Genomic DNA, 26,638 nt, shown 5'->3' with positions numbered 1-26,638 from the left:
TCGGCGCAACCCTCAAAAAAACAAAAGCATTAAAAAATGAGAGTTACACAAAAGTACTTAAAATCCCCCTCCCAAAAAAATAAAATAAATAAATAAATAATAATAAAAAAAAAATTTATCAAGCACTGACAGTAGTTTTGAAAAATTCAAAGAAACAGACCAGATTTTTTGCGTAATAATTTATTTGAATACTTTGTAACATTCATTATAAAGCACAGTAATGTCACTTAAAATATAACTTCTCTTTTCTCCCCCCCCCCCCATCCTTTTCCTGTAGGGAGGGGGGGCAATAGGCGGAGTCAGCAGAATAGAGGAGGGGTTACCATGTACAATGGGTGACCGATTGCCCCCCACTCGGGACGGTTGCCAGTGCTGGACACCTCTTATTAGACGGATCAGGACTGCAGCTCAGGTAGAAAAGCACACCAGGCCGTGCCGCTTCCCGAAATCATCTTCCCAGATCTCTCACTATATATACAGGAGATTTTACAGATTTTTTTTTTTTTCGTTCTACATAGTCAGATATAAAATCAACGGTGAAAATCCAGAACAGGCTCCACGCGAGACAGGCCCGGCTTTCCTGTGTCTTTACCTGCAGAGGGTGTAGGGTGCGGCCCGGAAAGTGTCTAATAGTACAGCTCCTTGTCCCACCAACCTGGGGAGAAAAAAAAAACAGAATGTCAGAATAACGTTTTTTTTTGTGTCTAAGTAATCTGGGAATCTGTATGTCTCTTGGTAATCCCAGGTGCTGCGGGAGCGTGCCCGCGGGTCCGCCGGTGGCCCGCAATTGCGTAAACAAGGGATCTACTGCTCCCGATGACAGTGGGAGAAGTGATCTCTGTCATGTCCTAGGTAGCCCATCCCCCATACAGTTAGAACACGCTGAGGGAACACGTTTAACCCCTTGATCGCCCCCCTAGTGTTAACCCCTTACTTACCAGTGACATTCGCACAGTAATCAGTGGTTATTTTTAGCTCTGATCGCTGTATAAATGTCAATGATCCCAAAATAGTCCTAACCCTTCCACATGCTACCCAAAGCTTAAAAAAGATTGGCTGTAGTCCTGCCTAAAGTTCAGTCTGCCGTACTCACTTCCGGGATGTCTGCGGACTCCAAGTTTACGGATTTCATCATAGACAAAAATCAAGATTCCAAATGGAAGAGGAACAAACCACCACTGCCACCTAAAAGATATACAAAAATCAGATTACAGAATTTATTCTCCCTCTATATCTCTATATGACATGTAGCTCTATGCAAAAAGCTAGTTTTAGCTGTGCTCATGGAATAGAAATGAGTCAATGCAGGAATTCCTTGACATCATTTTTTTTTTAATTTCGTTAATCTATTTTTTTTTATAAATTTGTATATATATATATATATATATATATATATATATACACACATATACATATATATATATATATATATATATATACACACACACACACACACACACACACATATATATATATATATATATATATATATATTAACAAATTAATTTAAAAAAAAATATTAACTAAAGAAAAACTATTTATTTATATATAGTTTTTTTTTTTAGTTAATATTTTTTCCTTATTAATTTGTAAATATATATTTAAATGAAAAAAAAAATGTATATATGTATATATATATATATATATATATATATATATATATATATATATATATATATATATATATATATATATATATATATACACACACACGCATACATGTATTATTATTTATTTACTTTTCTTAATTTTTTTTTTTTGCTTTTTTTTCCAAGAATTTTTTCCAGGAATGTAGAGTTACCCTTTAATTGCACAGGGCTCTGGGGTTGATTTACTAAAGGCAAAGGGCAATTGCTCCAGGGCTTAGTAAATAGGGAAAAGCTTCACTTTGCAAAGAATACCCAATCACGTGCAAGGAGAAAAAAAACAAAAAAAAAAAAACAGCATTTTTGCTTGCACATGATTGGAAGATTGAAATCAGCAGAGCTTACTGTATTTTGCCTTAAGGCTCCAGTCACATCTGAGTGTAGCGCAGTGACAGCTGCTGCAGCTTGTTTTTTTTTTTTTTTTTTTTAGGTTTTTTTTTTTTTTTAGTGGAGTATTTTTGGAGCGATATCATTCATTCGAATGGGCCTCCCTCCGCTCCAAAAATACCCCAAAAAAGCTTGTGTACCAAATCTTAGCACAAAATTTTTTTTTCGCGATTGTAGCGTTTCATCGCTCGACAATCGCAGCAAAATCGCACCGCGTTTGGGGTGCCAGTAAGGAATAATGGCATGGCAAACGCGTCCCGCGTTTTGACGCAAATTCTGGAAAGGCTGGCAGAATCGCGGTGGATTCATAATCGCTCAGGTGTGAACGAAGCCTTAGTAAATCAACCCCTCTGTGTCTATTTTAATTTTGACCCAAACAACCCATTCTCTTACCGGATGGGCATAAAGTTGAAAATGTTGGGCATTCCCGGGCAGTAGCAGAGGAAGTTACCCAGGATCAGCTGGAAGACGATGGCGATCACCAAAACTTTGTTCCTAGGAGAGAATATGGAATGATGATTAGCTGTAACCCTTAGCAACATACAGCGCATCCAGAAAGTATTCACAGCGCTTCACTTTTTCCACATTTTGTTATGTTACAGCCTTTTCCAAAATTTTCCTCAAAATTCTACAAACAATCCCCCATAATGAAAACATGAAAGAAGTTTGTTTGAAATCTTTGCAAATTGATTAAAAAAAAAAAAATTTAAAATCCCATGTACATAAGTATCACAGGCTCCTCCCATGTACATAAGTATCACAGACTCCTCCCATGTACATAAGTATCACAGACTCCTCCCATGTACATAAGTATCACAGGCTCCTCCCATGTACATAAGTATCACAGGCTCCTCCCATGTACATAAGTATCACAGGCTCCTCCCATGTACATAAGTATCACAGGCTCCTCCCATGTACATAAGCATCACAGACTCCTCCCATGTACATAAGTATCACAGACTCCTCCCATGTATATAAGTATTACAGGCTCCTCCCATGTACATAAGAATCACAGCCTTTGCCCAATACTTTGGTGAAGCTCCTTTGGCACCAATTACAGCCTCAAGTCTTTTTGAGTATGAGGCTACAAGCTTGGCACACCTATTTTTGGCCAGTTTCTCCCATTCTTCTTTGTAGGACCTCTCAAGCTCCATCAGGTTGGATGGGGAGCGTCGGTGCACAGCCATTATCAGATCTCTCCAGAGATGATCAATCGGGTTCAAGTCTGGGCTCTGGCTGGACCACTCAAGGACATTCACAGAGTTGTCCTGTAGCCACTCCTTTGTTATCTTGGCTGTGTGCTTAGGGTCCTTGAGCTGTTGGAAGATGAACCTTCGCCCCAGTCTGAGGTCCAGAGTGCTCTGAAGCAGGTTATCATCAAGGATGTCTCTGTACATCGCTGCATTCATCTTTCCCTCGATCCTGACTAGTCCCCCAGTTACTGCTGCTGGAAAATATCCCCGAAGCATGATGCTGCCACCACCATGCTTCACTGTAGGGATGGTATTGGCCAGGTGATGAGCGGTGCTTGATTTCCTCCAGACATGATACTTGCCATTCAGGCCAAAAAGTTCAATCTTTGTTTCATCAGACCAGAGAATTTTGTTTCACATGATCTGAGTGTCCTTCAGGTGCCTTTTGGCAAACTCTAGGTGGGCTGTCATGTGCCTTTTATTGAGGAGTGACTTCCGCCTGGCCACTCTACCATACAGGCCTGATTGGTAGAGTGCTGCAGAGATGGTTGTTCTTCTGGAAGGTTTTCCTCTCTCCACAGAGAAATGCTGGAGATCCATCAGATTGACCATCGGGTTCTTGGTCACCTCCCTGACTAAGGCCCTTCTCTCCCGATCGCTCAGTTTGGCCGGGCGGCCCGCTCTAGGAAGAGTCCTGGTGGTTCCAAACTTCTTCCATTTACGGATGATGGAGGCCACTGGGCTCATTGGGGCCTTCAATGCTGCAGACACTTTTCTGTACCCTTCCCCAGATCTGTGCCTCCATGATACAATCCTGTCTCGGAGGTCTACAGACAATACCTTGGACTTCATAGCTTGGTTTGTGCTCTGACATGCACTGTTACCTGTGGGACCTTCTATAGACAGGTGTGTGCCTTTCCAAATCATGTTCAATCAACTGAATGTACCACAGGTGGACTTCAATCAAGTTGTAGAAACATCTCAAGGATTATCAGTGGAAACAGGAGGCACCTGAGCTCAATTCTGAGTGTCATGGCAAAGGCTGTGATACTTATGACAAGCTCCAGACTATTTTTTTTTAGCTTTCAGTTTGAAAAGAGTAAATTTTTTTATTATTATTTCCTGTGATCGGGGCTTTTTTCTTCAGAGAATTGGTGCAGGAACAACCCCCTTCTGAGTCCCTTCTTGCCTCCACCCCCTACCTATCTCTGAGCACCCTCCCTTGGATCCACCCCCTACCTATCTCTGAGCACCCTCCCTTGGATCCAACCCCTACCTATCTCTGAGCACCCTCCCTTGGATCCACCCCCTACCTATCTCTGAGCACCCTCCCTTGGATCCACCCCCTACCTATCTCTGAGCACCCTCCCTTGGATCCAACCCCTACCTATCTCTGAGCACCCTCCCTTGGATCCAACCCCCTACCTATCTCTGAGCACCCTCCCTTGGATCCAACCCCCTACCTATCTCTGAGCACCCTCCCTTGGATCCAACCCCCTACCTATCTCTGAGCACCCTCCCTTGGATCCAACCCCTACCTATCTCTGAGCACCCTCCCTTGGATACACCCCCTACCTATCTCTGAGCACCCTCCCTTGGATCCACCCCCTACCTATCTCTGAGCACCCTCCCTTGGATCCACCCCCTACCTATCTCTGAGCACCCTCCCTTGGATCCAACCCCCTACCTATCTCTGAGCACCCACCCTTGGATCCACCCCCTACCTATCTCTGAGCACCCTCCCTTGGATCCACCCCCTACCCACCTCCCAGTACCGCCCCTTTTACAGAAAACAGAACTATCATTAGAGGATACAGAAGTATCATTTTGTGGTGATAAGTCATTTGTATCAAATTTGTTAATTTGAAGAAAAGCAGTAGTAGATCCCCCTGCAGCCAGCAGAAATTGACTCTTCTCGGCAACAATGGACCCCAGCAGCAACAACAGATTTCCCAGCAGCCAGCCCAGCATTAATAGACTCTCCAGCAGCCAGCAACAACAGACCTCTCCCTTCCCCCCTACAGTAGATGCCTCCCAGAAACAATTGACCCCCCAGCAACATAAGCCCAACCAGCAACAATAGATCTCCCACCAGCAATAATAGACTGCTACGCAAAAATAGATGCCCACCAGCAACAATAGACCTCCCCAGCATCAATAGACTGCTACGCAAAAATAGATGGCCTCCAGCAACAGTAGATCTCCTACCAGCAACAATAGACCTCCCCAGCATCAATAGACTGCTACCCAAAAAAAGATGCCCTCCTGCAAAAATAGATCTCCCACCAGCACAATAGACTTCCCCAGCATCAATAGACTGCTATGCAAGAATAGATCACCCACCAGCAACAATAGATGTCCCACCATAAACAATAGACCTCCCCAGCATTAATAGACTGCTACCCAAAAATAGATGTCCTACAGCAACAATAGATCTCCAACCATCAACAATAGACCTCCCCAGCATCAATAGACTGCTACGCAAAAAAGGTGCCCTCCAGCAACAGTAGATCTCCCACCAGTAACAATAGAACTCCCCAGCACCAATAGACTGCTACCCAAAAATAGATGCCCTCCTGCAACAATAGATCTCCCACCAGCAACAATATACCTCCCCAGCATCAATAGACTGCTACGCAAGAATAGATGCTCTCCAGCAACAATAGATCTCCCACCAGCAACAATAAATGTCCCACCAGAAACAATAGAACTCCCCAGCACCAATAGACTGCTACTCAAAAATAGATGCCCTCCAGCAACAATAGATCTCCGACCAGCAAAAATAGATGTCCCACCAGCAACAATAGATCTCCCACCAGCAACAATAGACTTCCCCAGCATCAATAGACTGCTACGCAAAAATAGATGCCCACCAGCAACAATAGATCTCCGACCAGCAAAAATAGATGTCCCACCAGCAACAATAGATCTCCCACCAGCAACAATACACCTCCCCAGCATCAATAGACTGCTACGCAAAAATAGGTGCCCTCCAACAAAAATAGATCCCCCAGCAGCCAGCAACAATAGGTCTCTCCCTCAACAGTAGATCCCTTTCAGCAACAATTGACCTCCCAGCAACATAAGTCTCCCAACAACAATAGATCCCCCACCATCAACAATAGACTGCCACACAAAATAGATCTCTTCCAGGAACAATAGACCTTCCAGCGCAGCCCTTGCCATTACATACATTCAGTGCTGGAGGTGCCGGAACTGCATTCTCCCCCCGCATTCCCACTGAAAGAAAGCCCCACCTGTGACCCCGTTGGGGAGATCTTATCTCACTTCCTGTTTCTGTGACAACAGGACAAGGAATGAGAGGTTGTCTCTGGTACAGGAAGATTCAGTCTTTAATAATAACCTCACTGGGTTTTCAACCTCAAATTTAGTGAAAAAAAAAAAATGTGATTGCAGCATGTGGTCCCTCTGGAGAGATTTTCTATCACTGTGACAGGAAGTGAAGGGAAATCTCCCCGATGGGGACACCTGGCAGAGGTTTTATCACTTCCCGGCTCCACCCTACATAAGGTAAAAGAGCTTTGGCTGCATGTGGGGTTGGTACAGAGGAGGGCGACTTCTACCTGAAAAATCCTTGCTGGATGACGGACAGACGTCGGGTTTTCCTGATGAGCACATCAGCGATCTGACACACTTCAATACTGATGAAGAAGACGGTGTAGCAGTTGTACTGTTGGTAGAGTCGCTGGCCAAAGGTCTGAAAGGTAAAAAAGGGATACGAGAGATGTTTTATACGCCAACGGGTTTTTTATTTCTGTCCATCCAGTCCTGAGATTTACACAGCTCTGCCACACAGCACAGCCCTGTCTGGCCTAGTGGGAGAACTTGATTGTTCTCTCTCCTGCAGTTCAAGTGGTTCTAAAGCATGGCTGCCCAACCCGTGAACCCCCGTGGTGTTGAGGAACTACAAGTCCCAAGCCGCTGGCAGCATGACCCCCAAAGGCAGAGGCATGATGGGCCTTGTAGTTCTGCAACAGCTGGAGGGTCGCAGGTTGAGCACCCATGCAGGGTTCTCAAACAGGCGTCCCTCCAGCTGTTGCGGAACTACAAGTCCCATCATGCCTCTGCCTGTGAGAGTCATGCTTGTAACTGTCAGCCTTGCAGTGCCTCATGGGACTTGTAGTTCCACAACAGCTGGAGGGTCACAGGTTGAGCTCCCCCCCCCCACCCAGCTCTCCTGCTGCTGTCAATCACAGCCAATGATGAGAGAGAGTGAGGGGCGGGGCCGAGCCACGCTCTGCGTGCCATTGGACACACAGAGCCGGCTTGGGAGCGAGCGCGCATGAGTTCCCCCCCAGAGCAAGCGGCTTCCTCTGGGGACACTCGGCAGAAGGAAGGAGCCAGAAGCACCAGCCGGGGACCCCAGAAGAGGAAGATGAGGGCTGCTCTGTGCAAAACCATTACACAGAGCAGGTAAGTATAGGCATGATATATATATATATATATATATATATATATATATATATATATATATATATATATATATATATATATATATACATATACACACATATAATATATAGTAAATAGTATATAATTTTTTTTTTTTTTTTTTAATGCATTTCACCTTACCCATTGCTGTCCGTAGCTGTCTTCTAAGTCCTGTAGGTGCTCATTCTCCCAATGGCCACGCAGACCCAGGCAGTATGCCGGGAACCAACCTTGCTGAGCCATGACGGTGAAATAGTCCACAAATCCGGCAAAGGACTGAATGACACCTGCCGGGAGAGGAAACGGTAAGAGAGAGGAAATGGTTTTATGGTTGTTTACCTGTCATATATCTATTATTTATTTATTATTTATTACGCTTTTTTTAACCCCTTCAATACCGGGCACTTTCACCCCCTTTCCTGCCCAGGCCAATTTTCAGCTTTCAGCGCTGTCGCACTTTGAATGACAATTGCGCGGTCGTGCAACACTGTACCCAAACTTATTATTTTTTTAAGACAAATAGAGCTTTCTTTAGGTGGTATTTGATCACCACTGGGGTTTTTTTTTTTTTTTTTTTTGCAAAATAAAACGAAAAAGACCAAAAATTTGGAAAAAAAAAAAAAACGTGTTTTTTTTTGTTTCCATTATAAAATTTAGCACATAAATAATCTTTCTTCAAAAAAAAAATGTAGGTCAAAATGTATTCTGCTACATTTCTTTGGTGAAAATAATCCAAATCAGTGTATATTATTTAGTCTCTAGGAAGGTTATAGAGTCCACAAACTATGGTATTTGAAAATGGATCAATCCCGATGTACTGACGGGCCGAGCTCATTTCTTAAAGGCCTGAAAATGCCCAGGACAGTACAAATAAAATGACCCCCTTTTTGGAAAGCAGATAGTCCAAGATATTTAGGCTTTTTGAAGTTGTAATTTTTTTGTCACAATTTTTCAGAAAACAAAGAGGTTTAAAAAAAAAAAAAGTTTTTTTTTTCCACAATTTTTACACATTTTTTACATACTGTCATCAGCGCAGTACAGTGTCTCATTTAACTGATGTGGCGGTGATCAGGGACACTGAATGATGACAAAATGTAAAAAAAACAAAACATTTAAAAAATGTTTCTAAATTATTTTGTTTAATTTTTTTATTACTTTAATTTTTTTACAATTTATTTTTACATACATTGATCAGAGTAGTAAAGTGTTACCATATTAAAACAACATTTAAAACATTTTTCTAAATTATTTTGTATTTTGTTTATTTTTTTTATTACTTTTAATGTTTTACAATTTATTTTTGCATACAGTGACCAGAGCAGTAAAGTGTTACCATAGTAAAACATTTAAAACATTTTTCTAAATTATTTTGTTTAATTTGTTATCACTTTATTTTTTTTTACTATTTATTTTTACATACAGTGACCAGAGCAGTAAAGCGTTACCATAGTAAAACAACATTTAAAAAATGATTCTAAATTATTTTGTATTTTGTTTAATTTTTTATCACTTTATTTTTTTTACCATTTATTTTTACATACAGTGACCAGAGCAGTAAAGTGTTACCATAGTAAAACAACATTTAAAACATTTTTCTAAATTATTTTGTATTTTGTTTATTTTTTTTTATTACTTTTAATTTTTTACAATTTATTTTTGCATACAGTGACAAGAGCAGTAAAGTGTTACCATAGTAAAACAACATTTAAAAAATGTTTCTAAATTATTTTGTATTTTGTTTAATTTTTTATTACTTTATTTTTTCTTTTTTTTACTATTTATTTTTACATACAGTGACCAGAGCAGTAAAGTGTTACCATAGTAAAACAGCATTTAAAAAATGTTTCTAAATTATTTTGTATTTTGTTTAATTTTTTATTACTTTATTTTTTTTTTTACTATTTTTTTTTTACATACAGTGACCAGAGCAGTAAAGTGTTACCATAGTAAAACAACATTTAAAAAATGTTTCTAAATTATTTCCTATTTTGTTTAATTTTTTATTACTTTATTTTTTTTTTTTTTTACTATTTATTTTTACATACAGTGACCAGAGCAGTAAAGTGTTACCATAGTAAAACAACATTCAAACGATGTTTCTAAATTATTTTGTATTTTGTTTAATTTCTTATTACTTTATTTTTTTTTTAATATTTATTTTTACGTACAGTGACCAGAGCAGTAAAATGTTACCATAGTAAAACAACATTTAAAAAATGTTTCTAAATTATTTTGTATTTTGCTTAATTTACCATAGTAACACTTTATTACTCTAGGGAGGTGATCAGGATTTTTTTATTTTTCTTTCTTTTATTTATTTATTTTTTTTACACACTATGGTTGCTTATAACTGAATTTTACAGTTATAAGCAACCATTTTTTTTTCTAAATTAAGACTATTCATTTAGAGTTTTTCTACTGTGATTAGCTGTGATTGGCCACAGCTAATCACATAGCACAGATGGGCTGTGACTGGCCCGGTCTGTACCATGTGATCACTGTGACCAATCACAGAGCTCATCACAATAGTACGCAATGAATGGCATGAATCAAAGCCTTTCATTGTGTACAATTGTCATGTGATCTGCTGAGGTTGGCCACAGCGATCACATGGTACTGACAGCGGGCCGGTACAGTGATCTGTCTTTGGCTTTGTCCGGTGGACACAACAGGTGACAGATCGTGGCCCGTTGGGCCTGATCTTGGGTGGATGTCCTATGACGTCCTCCCAGGACAATCGGGCTCCCGCCCAGCCGTCATATTACAATAGGCTGGACAGAAGGGGTTAATGACGGCTGTCCTGTCCAGGTGATGCTGTTTCATACAGAACAGGAAGAGAAGATAAATCTCCTCTATGGGGACACATTTCAACTCTCACATAGGTTCTAACCCAAGTTTTCATTCCTCTACCATCCAATCACCAGGACTAGGTTGGTGACATCTTATGGCCATTCATAGATGGCCACCCTCTTGGAGCCTCCATAAACCTTCCCGCTGTCTCTCTCCCCCCCCCCCCCCACTCACCGATCTGGAAATAGGAGTAGGCGGCCAGAGCCTCATTCACCAGACGGTCCTGGCGCGGGTTCCTTGGTTTGAGATGCATGATGTCACTCTCCGCTCTCTCATAGGCCAGAGACACCGAGGGGAACTAGAGGGAGAGGAGAGCATGTCCTTTGATTCATTCATTCATGGAGTTTTTTAAGCCTTAATAACCAGAAAACATGCGGCAAGCAACTGAATTTCCCACAATGCGTTGGCAGATGCTTCACATGTGGGGCTACCATGGATTTTCATTGGCGTTGATTGCACATCGTTTCTTTCTAACCCACAGGCAACCCAACCAGTTTGTGTTACACAGCCACCCACCGGATGAATCACGAAAAAGATTGCAGTTGAGGGATGAGCAACATTCAGAGATTTCGCTCCCCTGAAATCTTGGTGAAAATCAGGATATTTCAGCAAAATTTTGGATAAATGCGTTGAGTGGGGCATCAGTAGAGCTGGTGGTTACTACTGAGTAGGGGAATCAGCAGAGATGGGGGTTACTACTGAGCAGGGGAATCAGCAGAGCTGGGGGTTACTACTGAGTAGGGGAATCAGCAGAGCTGGTGGTTACTACTGAGTAGGGGAATCAGCAGAGCTGGTGGTTACTACTGAGTAGGGGAATCAGCAGAGCTGGGGTACTACTGAGTGGGGCAATAGCAGAGCTGAGGGTTACTACTGAGCGAGGAATCAGCAGAGCTGGGGGTTACTACTGAGCGAGGAATTAGCAGAGCTGGGGGTACTACTGAGTGAGGAATCAGCAGAGCTGGGGGTTACTACTGAGCGAGGAATCAGCAGAGCTGGGTTTACTACTGAGCAGGGAAGCAACAGAGCTTGGGGTACTACTGAGAGGGGAATCAGCAGAGCTGGGGGTTGCTACTGAGTGGGGCATCAGCAGAGCTGGGGTTACTACTGAGTGGGGAATCAGTAGAGCTGGGGGTTACTACTGAGCGAGGATTCAGCAGAGCTGGGGGTTACTACTGAGCAGGGAAGCAACAGAGCTGGGGGTACTACTGAGAGGGGAATCAGCAGAGCTAGGGGTACTACTGAGTGGGGCATCAGCAGAGCTGGGGGTTACTACTGAGCGGGGAATCAGCAGAGCTGGGGATTACTACTGAGCAGGGAATCAGCAGAGCTGGGGTTACTACTGAGTGGGGCATCAGCAGAGCTGGGGGTTACTACTGAGCAGGGAAGCAACAGAGCTGGGGGTACTACTGAGAGGGGAATCAGCAGAGCTGGGGGTACTACTGAGAGGGGAATCAGCAGAGCTGGGGGTACTACTGAGAGGGGAATCAGCAGAGCTGGGGATTACTACTGAGCAGGGAATCAGCAGAGCTGGGGTTACTACTGAGTGGGGAACCTGCTGAACAAGGGTACTAATAATCTGGGGATCTGCTGAACAGGGGTAACAATGAGCTGAGGATCTGCTGAGTGGGGGTGCTACTGAGCCGGGGTTCTACTGGCCCCTTTAAAACAATTAGAAAATCAACACACACAGGGCATTTACCAAGCTTTAATAAAGCTTCAAAAAAGCATCACAGAAGCATCAATAACACATCAAAAAAGTATGTTGAAGTGGTAGGCACTTTAATGTGTGTTAAAGTCCAAGCAAAAATAAATGAACCCTAAATGTTCAGTGGGCTTGTTGACTCCTAAGGGAAAAGGATGATCCTTTTATTAACTCTTCTGAGCCTGTTCTTGTGCCAAAAAAATGGCCCCTCAATAGGCCTCATGCCCACTGGTGCTTTTGGTCCATACGGCATAAAAAAATAGGCACATTTTGACACCTGGGAGGCACAGGAACATACAACCTGCTGCCAGCAACCCGTTTCCATCAACTGCTGATTTTTGCCCAGTGCTCCCAATAAGGAGTTTAAACACCTGATCAGAGTGAAATGGTTTTGTAAGTTTTAATCTCTGATGAAGGGAAACAAAGGGTGGTCCCCGAAATGCGTTGGCTGTATTTGGGATAAAATCTCATATGGGCTCCAACACCTGGGTGTGGAGCTTTGATTTCCAGACTATCATATCTTCTACAGTCCAAGGTTGCTGCCTTTCAGTCCCTTGGTACATGAGAGCAGCCCATCTATCACCTAAAAGCCCCATTGGGACACCATCAAAACGTTTCTGCCCAACATACCAATAGTACTGCAGCATATCTAGTTAAGGTTCCAGCAATCTGCCACTTCAAGGTTGTGACGTGCGATGCTCAGATTGCTGGAATCACTTTAGGTACATCGAGCGTTATACAGACAACCTGAGAATATTCCAGGCATGTAATCCTCACCATGCTGATGAAGCCCTTCTGCTGGATCCCTCTTAGTCTCGGTCTTACAGATTACACAGACATATGGCAGAGGATTAGTGGGGATGTGATGCAGTGTATGGTACCAGACAATACTCACAATATCAGTACAAAGCTCAATGAAGAGGATGGTGATGCAGCCCAGGGGTAGAGGGACACTGGCCGTGATGTAGATGAGATAGGGGGCCAGTTCCGGGATGTTCTTGGTCAGAGTGTAGGCAATGGACTTCTTCAGATTGTCAAAGATCAGACGTCCTGGAGGAACCAGAGAGGTTGGTTGTTTAATTAAAAAAAAATATTTCCTGCATTTTACTTAATACTGTCCAGAGTGTACATAAAACTGACACTTGGGGGGTCCGGAACAATGACACATTGGTGCTTGGGGGGGACAGAGTTAAAGTATACTGACACATAGAGGTCTTGGAAGATTGACATATGGGGTCTCAGAATAATGGAGGACTGACATGTGTAGGTATCAGAGTAATGGAGGACTGATACATGGAGGTCTCAGAATAACGGAGGACTGACACATGGGGGTCACAGTGTAACAGAGGACTGATACTGATACATGGAAATCTCAGAGTAATGAAGGACTGACATGTGGGGTCTCAGAGTAATGAAGGACTCAAACATGGAGGTCTCAAAGAAAAAGCGGACTGAAACGAGGAGATCTCAGAATAATAGAGGACTGACACGTGGAGGTCTCAGAGTAATGGAGGACTGAGATGTGGAGGTCTCAGATTAATGGAGGACTAATCCTTCGGATTACCTTATCAATGTCACACTGACACTTTGGGGTCCTAGTAAATGCGCACTCACACTTGGGGGGGTGGGGGTCCAGATCACTCATCTAATAACAGGTGGGGTTTGCATAGCAGTCATCTATTGACACTTACAGTCTAAATAGGTGTACATGGACACATTGCACACACACGGACAGAGTAATGACAACTGAAACTTAGGTTGCTAGGATAAGGACGTGTTGCCACAAAGGGGTCTCAAAGTAATGACTCGCTGGCACTTGGAGGTCCTAGAACAATGACGCGCTGACACTTGGAGGTCCTAGAACAGTGATGGCGAACCTTGCCACCCCAGATGTTTTGGAACTACATTTCCCATGATGCTCATGCACTCTGCAGTGTAGTCGAGCATCATGGGAAATGTAGGTCCAAAACATCTGGGGTGCCAAGGTTCACCATCACTGTCCTAGAACAATGACTCGCTGACACTTGGAGGTCCTAGAACAATGACTCGCTGACACTCGGAGGACCTAGAACAGTGACGCGCTGACACTCGGAGGTCCTAGAACAATGATGCGCTGACACTCAGAGGTCCTAGAACAATGACTCGCTGACACTTGGAGGTCTTAGAACAATGACTCGCTGACACTTGGAGGTCCTAGAACAATGACTCGCTGACACTTGGAGGTCCTAGAACAATGACTCGCTGACACTTGGAGGTCTTAGAACAATGACTCGCTGACACTTGGAGGTCTTAGAACAATGACTCGCTGACACTTGGAGATCTTAGAACAATGACTCCCTGACACTTGGAGGTCCTAGAGCAATGACTCGCTGACACTTGGAGGTCATAGAACAATGACTCGCTGACACTTGGAGGTCATAGAACAATGACTCGCTGACACTTGGAGGTCCTAGAACAATGACTCGCTGACACTCAGAGGTCCTAGAACAATGACTCGCTGACACTCAGAGGTCCTAGAACAATGACTCGCTGACACTTAGAGGTCCTAGAACAATGACTCGCTGACACTCAGAGGTCCTAGAACAATGACTCGCTGACACTCAGAGGTCCTAGAACAATGACTCGCTGACACTTGGAGGTCCTAAAACATTGACTCGCTGACACTTGGAGGTCCTAAAACAATGACTCGCTGGCACTTGGAGGTTCTAGAACAATGACACGCTGGCACTTGGAGGTCCTAGAACAATGACTTGCTGACACTTGGAGGTCCAAGAACAATGACTCGCTGCCATTTGCAGGTCTAACAGCAATGTCACACAGACAGTTGGGGGTCCCAGATCAATCTTATGATAAAACTTGAAGTACCAGAGCTATGCCACATTGGCATTTAGGGGGCTCCCAATGGCACATGGACACCTGGGGGCTCAGAAAACTATGACTCAGTATACAATGAAGGTCCTGTGCCACGGCTGTGGGGACATACATTATGTACTTTATATACAGGATACATTGTATCCTCCTCTCACCTTGTTCCACTCCTGTGACGATGGAGGCGAAGTTATCATCCAATAAGATCATGTCAGCTGCGTTCTTTGCCGCATCCGATCCAGCAATTCCCATAGCAACACCGATGTCTGCCTTCTTCAGGGCGGGGGAGTCGTTGACACCGTCCCCTGTCACGGCCACAATGGCGCCCTGGAATAGAAGACAATTTTAGTTTTGGAGAATGAAGGTCGGCCAATCGGTGGAGTGCAGGTCTCATCCTTCCCGCCATTCAACTAACAATACAGAGAGAAAACAATGTACAGATTGTGGGCTGTCACTGTGATGACTTACCAGCTTCTGACAACTTTCCACAATGATCAGTTTCTGCTGGGGGGAGGTCCGAGCGAAGACCATCTCGGGATGCAGCTTAAGAGCCTCCACCAGCTCCTCGCTAGACATGTCCTTCAGCTGTCCGCCATTGATGACACAGGCCCGAGCGTCACTGCGGAGACAAGGATCATGCTGATTATTTTTTGCTTTTTTTTACATTCTATCAGTATCCTTGATCTTAAAGGGTTACTCCACCCAAAAGTGATATTATAATTATAGGTTGAGTCTAGTGCATTGAGTCAGCCCCCAGCTTCTTAGATGTCTTCAGTACCCCAACAGCGAGATCACCCTGCTGATATTCCCATCTCTGCTCCTGAACCGCTGGGAGTCATGGTTGTCCCCACCCTTTGTGTGTTCCAGATCCTCCTATAACTTTCAGCGTGATAAAATATGAATAAAACATCCAGTAGGGATGGTGGGAACCCCTTATGATGGACACAGCAGGTGTACAGACCCGGGAACTCAGTACAGGGATGGTGGGAACCCCTCATAATGGGCACAGCAGGTGTACAGACCCAGGAACTCAGCACAGGGATGGTGGGAACCCCTCATAATGGGCACAGAGGGTGTACAGACCCAGGAACTCAGCACAGGGATGGTGGGAACCCCTCATAATGGGCACAGCAGGTGTACAGACCCGGGAACTCAGCCCAGGGATGGTGGGAACCCCTCATAATGGGCACAGCAGGTGTACAGACCCTGGAACTCAATACAGAGATGGTGGGTACCCCTCATAATGGGTAGAGCAGGTGTACAGACCTGGGAACTCAGAACAGGGATGGTGGGAACCCCTCATCATGGGCACAACAGGTGTACAGACCCGGGAACTTAGCAGAGGAATGGTGGGAACTTCTCATAATGGGCACAACAGGTGTACAGACCCGGGAACTCAGCACAGGGATGGTGAGAAACCCTCATAATGAGCACAGCGCAGAGGTCACGTCTATGGAGTTCCCAATATATAATATATCACTTTTGGGTGGACTGACCCATTAACTTGTTCTGGTTCACTAAGCCGTGAAGAAAGGATGAAAGTTCTGGAGATGATACCATTAAAAATGAAGCCGATAATGGAACCTCCCATATTTCTGTCATGACTGGGTCACTTTATTAATAAAGGGGTGTTGCCAAGAAGACGACAGGCTTGCTGCCCTTACCGTTTGTTGACCTGCTCCACGGGAATGCGCAAGCGGGCAGCAATGTCCTCCACCGTCTCGCTGCCCTCGGAAATGATGCCCACACTGGCGGCGATGGCCTTGGCTGTGATTGGATGATCTCCAGTGACCATGATGACCTAAGTTGCAAATTTATTATTATTATTATTATTATTTATAAAGTCTATACCTTGCAATTACAAAACAAAATGGCAAAAGTCATGAAGGAATAAAAAAAAAAAAAAAAAAAAATACAGCAAGCGGCTACATGACAGTTTTCAATTTCCATTGCAGCCAATCAGATTTTGCATTTGTTTTCTAGAACAGGTTAGATGATTAAAACTGACTTCTAATTGGCTGCTGTGGAAAGCATAGATATTTTTTCATAAATTAGTCCCATTTTTTTCCCCCCTTACTCGGATTCCGGCAGTACGGCATTTCATGACGGCATCGGGTACGGTGGCCCTGGGGGGGTCAATCATGGAGATGAGTCCGGCGAAGCAGAGACCGCTGGTGGGGAAGTTCATTTCTTCGGTGTCAAAGTTGAATCCACGAGGGAACTCCTTCTCATTCAGGTAGAGGTGGCAGAATCCTAAAATAAAAATTTAAACAATTATAAGTGAAACTTACATTTTCCAAGAAGAAGAAAAAAGAAGGAAATCCCTCAAGTTGAATTCCTTTATATTCGTTTTCTAAATTCAAATTTCGGAAGAGGTGGGGAGGATTTTAGAAACGCGCATGCAAAAAAAAAAAAAAAGAATAGAATAGAATAAAACAGATTAGTTTAGAATTAATTTTCTATTTGGATAATTTGTTTTGTTATATTTTGTTTTGGATCAGTTGAAATTCATTACTATTGTGATTCGGAAATTTGGATACACCCGTATCTCCGAATAACAAAAATTTTGTCCGAATTTCGATTTTTAATGAAATGAGTTGCACCTGTCTATTCCTCACTGTTTATTTAGGATGATCCCCGCCATGTTGGCTTCTCGTTCTTTCCTTACCCAGCACTCTCTCTCCTAGTCCTCCAAGGTCCATGTAAGCTGTCTGGAAAGCTTCTTGCCATTGTTCATCTAGAGGGAGTTCCTGTCCTTTGATCATGATGGTGGAACACCTTTCCAAAATACGTTCTGGAGCTCCCTTCATGACGAGAAGATAACGCAGGTCCAGAGGGTCTTGGAGCTCATGGATGGACAACTGAAGAGGAAAACATTTCAGTTTAGTTGTCAAGGAAAAATTCTCTTTTACTTTTTGCTCTAATGGCTTGTGTATATAGTTCTGGACATGTCAGAACTTCATACAAGTCATCTGGAGCCCAAAAGAAGCTTGAAGCATCATTATGGTGTTTAGGAGGAGGTCAGTAGTAGGTTAGAAGGACAGAAGAACCTGAGAAAGAACTCATAAAAATCTCAAACAGACCTCGATTGTAAGCGTTTGTCCATCTGTACCCAGGTATTTTTACCTTGGCCAAGTAGAGATGAAAATTCTTTGGCCAATGCTTATTCTGTTTCTATAATTGTCTACAGAACATCCACTGACTGAAAAACTCTACAAAATTAACAGCCTACAACTAAAGAAAATCAGATATGAGTTGGCATCAAAAATGAATTGGAGATATTAATGAAAATGTTTGGTGTTTAGGAGGCATTAGGGACTTTATTTTATGCCTACCCTCTCAGCTTCTCCCAAGACCTCCTGCTCTCTTGTCTCCTCCTCCCATGCTCGTCTCCAGGACTTCTCGAAGAGCCTCTTCCATCCTCTGGAACTCTCTACCTCAATCTCTCCGGCTCCTACTCTGGCTGTCTGTAGGTGATCCCTGAACACTCATCTCTTCAGGAAAGCCTATCCCACCTCCACCTGAACCTTTTAAGTCTTCCATCAGCGTATCCTTCACAATTATTATTCTTTGTATCACTTGCTCCCCCCCTAATAGTTTGTTTCAATGCCTTTTGATAAACTTTTTGGGTTTCCCATACACAGGGATTGGACAGTTGAATTCACTGAGATCATTCCCACAAACTACAGACTAATCCATTTCATGGGGAGAAGGATAGCCAGAATATCGTCCACTCACCTGAAACTTGTTGGTTGAGTTGAAGGGTAACTCTGACACTTTCTTGAAGCGCTCCCTGTATTCCATGACATTGCCAACAGTCAGCTCGGAGAATTTCAGCAGAGCGGTCTCTGAGGCATCACCAATCACAATACGCTGAAGAGTGCAAAGGGGTTGGTCAGTCCGAATTCTCATATATCAACAACATAACATGCCAGGTAGGGGGTTTGAGTAATAGACTGGCTTCAACACCAACTATCTCGCCTTCAAATTTCAAAGATATTAGTCTGACATATGTTTCCATGTGAAAGAGTTTTAAAATTATGCATCAAAAGCCAACAGAAACTAAGGAAAATTGAATTTTCTTTAACAAAGTCCACCACTTCGGAATAGGCTGGAAATTGTATGTCAAGTCAACTTTTGGCCTGTGTACCCGTAACTCAAAACACCACTAATTAATAATGAGTTCTGAATGAACTGACAAGCTAAGTATCTGTTCGGTTCACAACTACTGCCTACTGTACGTCCGGGTTTCTCAACCTTGGAACCCTGGGGTTCCTCCAACGGTTGCTAGGGGTTCTTTGAGCAATGAGCAATTTCTGCCTTTTTGATAGGTTCCCACTGACACCATTAATCTTTTTAGCTGTCTGAGAATTCTTTCGAATGACCACAAATGTAAGCTGCATTCTTCCCGCTGATCTTTACACTAATGTATCATGAGTTGTAGATATAGAAATTTTTTTGTAGGGGTTCCCTGAGTCCGAGAAGATATTTCAATGGTTTCTCTGTGTTGAAAACATTGACAAAGGTTGGGCTATGTCATCGATATATCCAGAATAAACTCTGGTATATTGGTCCAAGTAGGCGAATATCAAGGTTGGAAGGATGTTTCATACCTTGGAGCTCATTGATACTCACCTTGGGTATAGGTACTCCATCTTGTCCACCCTTGAAAGAGGCACGATTACAAAGAGTGACCACCTTACTCAGAGCTCTCCATGTATCCGATGTTTGGTCAAAGCTTTGTCCTGAAATGCAGAACATAAAAAACTATCTCTAGGAAGCATTGTGGTGACCACAAATGTACTTGTAACCTATGATTTGACTAATAGCCAAAACTATGTGCAATCTGAGCTTGAATCAGAATGTTGAGTGTTAAGACTCCTCAAATCTAAGACTCAACAACCACTTTGCCCACAGGTATTCATGTCTAGTGCCAACTTTTAGGATGCCAAGGAAAAATGGTAATGATGGTTACCTGACTGATCTTCAGTGGTGTCAGCTGTATGGATCTGATTGTCAAACCACAAGTGAGACACAGTCATCCGGTTCTGGGTCAAGGTTCCCGTCTTGTCTGAGCAGATGACTGATGTGGATCCAAGAGTCTCCACAGCTTCAAGGTTCTTCACGACACAGTTCTTTCTGGCAAGTCGTTTGGCCGTGAGAGACAGACACACCTGATGGAGCATAGAGAAGTGTCAGTGACACCAAAGCTGAATAGGAAACAGCACAAGCTCATTGACATTTTTTCAACTGTTTTGAGGCCAACAGGTTATTTGAGGCCAACAAAGCAGTAGAGAATGACTATGTGGGTGAAAGAAAAAAAATGTACATCACTTGTTCCGCTCATATTTGATTTTATTTTGAGTATGTCAAGTCCTCTTACTGTGACAGTGGCCAAGAGACCTTCAGGGACATATGCCACCACGATAGCCATAAAGAAGACCATAGCCCTGAGGAAGGGGTAGCCGATAACCATAGCAACGATGAAGAAGGTACCCCCAAAGAAGATAGCCAGCCCCGCGATGATGTCCACAAAGTGCTCAATCTCTATGGCAATGGGGGTCTTCTCGTTACCCACTCCGGAAGCCAAGCTGGCAATGCAGCCAATGATGGTTCGGTCACCGGTGTTAATAATTACTCCTGTGGCTGTACCTACAAAACCATGCAACAAAATTTAGTGTCCAAAAAAATTCACTAACGTGTCACTAAAAACTATCAATAAATGGTGTATTGCATACTCTATGAGATTCATTTTCTGTATTCTGCAAAAAACCTGGTTGATCCTGCTGCTCTCTATCTCCACCTTCTGTCCATGTCCCCAATTCAGCTAGGGACTTTGCAGAGCAGTGTTGGCAGCTCTGCACATGCTCAGTTTACAGTGAGTTTCTATGCTGAGCATTTCCGCCCTATCACATCTGAGCAGCCCATGTGACTATAGAGTCACATATGTGGGTGTACACAGTGGTAGATGTTGCTCCAAGAATTTGCTATACCTCTATATATATAATAATAATATATATATAGTATTAAATAGAAAACAATTAGTCTATGCTGGCTTTTTTCGACAACCCAAGGAGTTTCTTACCTTCTAGACACATGGTAGAGAAGAATGCAATGTTTCTTGTTTCCAGGGGGCTCTCATGGGTATATTCTGGTGATCGAGTCTGTGGCTCAGATTCCCCTGTCAGAGAAGAATTGTCCACCTAAAAGAAGGCCACAGGATCAAGTTTTATCAACTTTTTGTAAAGCAAAGTCCATGACAGACTTTCACAAACATGGTGGACATTTATCTAATGGGCAGATCAGGTGCCCAAAGTAGTTGAAGAGTCTCACCTTACACCCTTGTGCGTTGATAATTCTAATATCAGCAGGCACGCGGTCTCCACCCTTAATTTCCACAAGGTCTCCTACCACCAACTGGTTGGCATTAATCTGAGACTTCTCTCCATCTCGTATAACGGTGGCTTGCTAGACACAAGAATAAATAAAAACCACATCAATTTTTATTTTTTATTTTTTTTGTTGCCAATTGTGAGCCATTGAGGAGATTTTCCTATACTTCCTGTCTCGTATACAGGAAGTACGAGGAAATCTCTCCAAAGTAGGGTAAACCCCCCTCTTAGTTGTCTCTTGAGCAAGTGTCTCCAATGAAATAGTTCCCCTTTATTCTTGTCTTGGTGGGCAAGATGGTGCTGCAGAAGGTTTATATTGCTTATTATTCATTTCTTTGAGGACCGGTTGAATATTTTTTCCAAGTTCAGTGTCAGTCCAACCAAAAGTGACATTTGAATGATATTTTGTGCCCCTTCTTTCTAAATGCTCCAACAGAGAAATCTCCCTATAATTTCTGTTTCTATTCCTGCACACCCTTGTGTGTTCCAGATCCTTCTATTACATCCTCCGTAGTCAAAACAAATCCAATAGGAATGGTGGGAACCCCTCATAAAGGGCACAGCAGGTCTACAGACTGGGGAACTCAGCACAGGGATGGTGGAAACCCCACATAATGGGCACAGCAGGTGTACAGACCTGGGAACTCAGCACAAGGATGGTGGGAACCCCTTATAATGGGCACAGCAGGTGTACAGACCCAGGAACCCAGCACAGGGATGGTGGGAACCCCTTATAATGGGCACAGCAGGTGTACAGACCTGGAAACTCAGAACGGGGATGGAGGGAACCCCTCATAATGGGCACAGCAGGTCTACAGACCTGGGAACTCAGCACGGGGATGGTGGGAACCCCTTATAATGGGCACAGCAGGTCTACAGACTGGGGAACTCAGCACAGGGATGGTGGGAACCCCTCATAATGGGCACAGCAGGTGTACAGACCCGGGAACTCAGCACAGGGATGGTGGGAACCCCTTATAATGGGCACAGCAGGTGTACAGACCCAGGAACCCAGCACAGGGATGGTGGGAACCCCTTATAATGGGCACAGCAGGTGTACAGACCTGGAAACTCAGCACAGGGATGGTGGGAACCCCTCATAATGGGCACAGGGGGTGTACAGACCCGGGAACTCAGCACGGGGATGGTGGGAACCCCTCATAATGGGCACAACAGGTCTACAGACCTGGGAACTCGGCACAGGGATGGTGGGAACCCCTCATAATGGGCACAGCGGGTGTACAGACCTGGGAACTCAGCACAGTGATGGTGGGAACCCCTCATAATGGGCACAGCAGGTCTACAGACCCAGGAACTCAGCACAGGGATGGTGGGAACCTCTCATAATGGACACAACAGATGTACAGACCTGGGAACTCAGCACAGGGATGGTGGGAACCCCTCATAATGGGCACAGCAGGTGTGCAGACCCAGAAACTCTGTACAGAGATGGTGGGAACCCCACATAATGGGCACAGAAGATGTACTGACCCAGGAACTCAGCACAGGGATGGTGGGAACCCCTCATAATGGGCACAGAAGATGTACTGACCCAGGAACTCAGCTCAGGGATGGTGGGAACCACTCAAATTGGCACAGCAGGTGTGCAGACCCAGACACTCAGTACAGAGATGGTGGGAACCCCACATAATGGGCACAGAAGGTATGCAATGATCTTACCAACAGAATCCTAGAGATGGAAAAGAGGCCCTCAGGGCTTTAACTCTATAGCAGCTATCGAAAACGTAAATATTATTTTATTTTAAGCTAAATAACCAAATGATTACCAGCAGCAAGGAGACCTTACTAAAAGCAGACTTTTTCAGAAAGCAAGCAAGAAATATTTGGGGAAACATTTTGTACATTTGCCAAGTCAATTTTGGGGCAGTACCATTTCAATTCACACAGCACATAGTATATACAGTACACCAATATTGTATTCTGCCTGTAGGGGGAGCCATTGTATCATTCAATCATAATACCGCTCAAGGATTTCTATACTTTCAGTTTTAACTTTCTCATGACCACAGGATATAGTTAGTTTTGTACATTTGTACTGTGTTCTACAGCAGTACAATGTTGTGTTTTCAATCATGCTCACAGCAATTACTGGGGGGAAATACCCATGACAATATTTTGCCACATTGTGTCACAATGATCATGTACTTTTTTTCACAGAAGGATTTTGCTACAGTGTCTCTGAATGATCACGTAACATCCTGTAAAACTGCATGTGCATTCGTTCTGTGGAAGTGGGGCAGGATTGAATGTTACTGGGCTCGTTTTTCCCTAGGTCGAATGTTATTCATTGATACAGAATAGACCGAACCAGGAAATACGGCATTGTGGCCACTAGATGGAGTTGACAAACATAGGAAATAAGAATTTCTAGGAGGATTCTGTGTCACTCGTGAGCCTCCTTTTAAACTACTATAGTGATTAATGTAGAACAACCTACTGGATGACAAAAAAACAAAGATCTAGTTATTTATATTGAGTGTTTTTTTTTCACTTGAAATCACTAAGTTTCCTTTTTTTTAAATTCTAGTAACATTCAAATTTTTGTATCAGTCTTGCCTACCTGGGGTACAAGGTTCTTGAAACTGGCGATGATGTTGGTGCTCTTAAATTCCTGGTAGTAGCCGAAGCAGCCGGTGACCACGACCACAGCGATCAGAGCGACGGCCAAGTACAGCTAGACAGAGATGGAAGGAGACGTGGGGTCAGACACAGAACCACATGGTGGGCGTTAGGACTTTCGTTAACCACTTGCCATGTAGAGACATTTCTCTCCTACATGTAAAAATCATAATTTTTTTTTTAACTCAAATTACATAGAACCCCCAAACATTATATATATATATATATATATATATATATATTTTTTTTTTAGCAAAGAACCTAGAGAATACAATGGTGGTCGTTGCAAAATTTTGTATCTCCCATGGTGTTTGCGCAGCAATTTTTCTAACACTTTTTTTGGGGGAAAAAAATAGTTTTGTGCTTTAAAAAAAAAAACAAAACAGTAGAGTTAGCCCATTTTTTTTTAAATTTTTTTTCCATAATGTGAAAGATGAAATTACGCTGAGTAAATAGATACCTTACATGTCACGCTTCAAAATTGTGCACGCTCGTGGAATGGCGCCAAACTTCGGGTACTTAAAAATACCCATAGGCGACACTTTAAAAATTTTTACTGGTTACATGTCTTGAGTTACAGAGGAGGTCTAGGGCTAGAATTATTGCTCTCGCTCTACCGATCGCGGTGATACCTCACATGTGTGGTTTGAACACCGTTTTCATATGTGGGCAGGACTTGCGTATGCGTTCGCTTCTGCGTGCGAGCACACGGGGACAGGGGCGCTTTAAAAAAAATGTTATTGTTAATTTTAATTTAAGTTTTTTTGTTTTTGGTTTGTTTTTTTTTAGTTTGACACTTTAAAAAAAAATTTTTTTATCACTTTTATTCCTATTACAAAGAATTTAAACATCTTGTAATAGGAATATGACATGACAGGTCCTCTTTATGCAGAGATCTGGGGTCAACAAGTCCCCACATCTCACCTCTAGGCTGGGAAGCCTGAAAAAAAAAAAAAAAAACGATCACGGCTTCCCAGCCGAAGCGGCGCCGTTTGTTTGAATGCAGAGGCCGGGCGTGACGTCATCGCGTCCAGCCTCCGAACGATCACGGGGACTCCGACGACCATCTGGTCTGCCGGAAATCTCTATGATCACCATCCGGGGCTGGCGGATCCGTTCTCCGACTCACCGATGGAAGCGGTCAGTCTATAGAAGCATCGGGGGGCGGTGGGAGAGGGGGATGTCCCCTCTCGCCGCCCGTAAGAACGATCAAGCAGCGGAACAGCCGCTATGATCATTCTTGCGGTGTAGCGAATCGCCGGCTGAAAAAGCCGATATCTGAATGATGCCTGTAGCTGCACCCATCATTCAGATATACCCGCACAAAGTCAAGGACGTCATATGACGGCTGGCGGGCGAGAAGTGGTTAAAGAAGAACTCCAGCTTGTGTATGTAATAGAGTGTTAATCTCTAGTGAGACATCTAGTTGTAGAAACTGACTTTCAACATTTTTTTACAAATATATATATGAAAAGTGTGGGGGGGACATTTGTATGGCGCCCCCCGGAGTCAATACTTTGTAGAACCGCCTTTCTCTGCAATTACAGCTGCAAGTCTTTTTGGGGATGTCTCTACCAGCTTTGCACATCTAGAGAGGACATTTCTGCCCATTCTTCTTCTTTGCAAAATATCTCAAGTTCTGTCAGATTGGATGGAGAGCGTCTGTGAACAGCAATTTTCAAGTCTTGCCACAGATTCTCAATGTGATTTAGGTCTGGAATGTGACTGGGACATTCTAACACATGAATATGCTTTGACGTAAACCATTCCATTGTAGCTCTGGTTGTATTTTTAGGGTTGTTGTCCTGCTGGAAATTGAACCTCCGCCCCAGTCTCAAGTCTTTTGCAGACTCAAACAGGTTTTCTTCTAAGATTGTCCTGTATTTGTCTTCATCCATCTTCTCATCAACTCTGACCAGCTTCCCTGTCCCTGCTGAAGAAAAGCATCCCCACCACATGATACTGCCACCACGTTTGCTTTTAGACCAAAAAGTAAAATGTTGGTCTCATCTGACCAGAGAACCTTCTTCCACATGTTTGCTGTGTCCTCCACATGGCTTCTCACTAACTGCAAACAGGACTTCTTATGACTTTCTTTCACCAATGTCTTTCTTCTTGTCACTCTTCCATAAAGGGCAGATTTGTGGAGAACACGACTAATAGTTGTCCTGTGGACAGATTCTCCCACCTGAGCTGTGGATCTCTGCAGCTCCTCCAGAGTTACCATGGACCTCTTGGCTGCTTCTCTGATGAATGTTCTCCTTGCCCGGCCGGTCAGTTTAGGTGGACGGCCATGTCTTGGTAGGTTTGCAGTTGTGCCATACTCTTTCCATTTTCCGATGATGGATTGAACAGAGCTCCGTGAGATGTACAAAGCTTGGGATGTTTTTTTATAACCTAACCCTGCTTTATACTTCTCCACAACTTTATCCCTGACCTGCCTGGCGTGTTCCCTTGGCCTTCATAAATTACACACAGGCGGACTCTATTTACTAATTAGGCGACTTC

At 43.5% G+C, this 26,638-nt stretch overlaps 1 protein-coding gene across 1 annotated transcript in view; it reads right to left on the bottom strand.

Annotated features, from left to right (window-relative positions):
• Positions 1 to 203: 203 nt before the first annotated feature.
• ATP4A (ATPase H+/K+ transporting subunit alpha) overlaps positions 204 to 26,638 on the bottom strand; it is a 41,508-nt gene continuing 15,073 nt past the window's right edge. Inside the window, exons 5-23 of the mRNA XM_073601628.1 lie at positions 24,072 to 24,185; positions 21,432 to 21,566; positions 21,184 to 21,301; positions 20,482 to 20,750; positions 20,074 to 20,272; positions 19,734 to 19,843; positions 18,837 to 18,971; positions 17,767 to 17,959; positions 17,176 to 17,351; positions 16,763 to 16,899; positions 15,567 to 15,717; positions 15,257 to 15,425; positions 13,126 to 13,280; positions 10,703 to 10,826; positions 7,820 to 7,965; positions 6,811 to 6,944; positions 2,427 to 2,528; positions 1,094 to 1,185; positions 204 to 655 (exon numbers count right to left, since the gene is read on the bottom strand). Of these exons, the coding sequence (XP_073457729.1) occupies positions 627 to 655; positions 1,094 to 1,185; positions 2,427 to 2,528; positions 6,811 to 6,944; positions 7,820 to 7,965; positions 10,703 to 10,826; positions 13,126 to 13,280; positions 15,257 to 15,425; positions 15,567 to 15,717; positions 16,763 to 16,899; positions 17,176 to 17,351; positions 17,767 to 17,959; positions 18,837 to 18,971; positions 19,734 to 19,843; positions 20,074 to 20,272; positions 20,482 to 20,750; positions 21,184 to 21,301; positions 21,432 to 21,566; positions 24,072 to 24,185 (2,688 nt within the window). The 3' untranslated portion in view covers positions 204 to 626. The remainder of the gene's footprint in view (positions 656 to 1,093; positions 1,186 to 2,426; positions 2,529 to 6,810; positions 6,945 to 7,819; positions 7,966 to 10,702; positions 10,827 to 13,125; positions 13,281 to 15,256; positions 15,426 to 15,566; positions 15,718 to 16,762; positions 16,900 to 17,175; positions 17,352 to 17,766; positions 17,960 to 18,836; positions 18,972 to 19,733; positions 19,844 to 20,073; positions 20,273 to 20,481; positions 20,751 to 21,183; positions 21,302 to 21,431; positions 21,567 to 24,071; positions 24,186 to 26,638) is intronic.

The sequence above is a fragment of the Aquarana catesbeiana genome, linkage group LG10, assembly GCF_042186555.1.
Source record: "Aquarana catesbeiana isolate 2022-GZ linkage group LG10, ASM4218655v1, whole genome shotgun sequence".
NCBI classification, from domain to species: domain Eukaryota; kingdom Metazoa; phylum Chordata; class Amphibia; order Anura; family Ranidae; genus Aquarana; species Aquarana catesbeiana.
The sequence above is the reverse complement of the archived record's forward strand: the minus strand, read 5'-3'. Positions and strand labels throughout refer to the sequence as shown.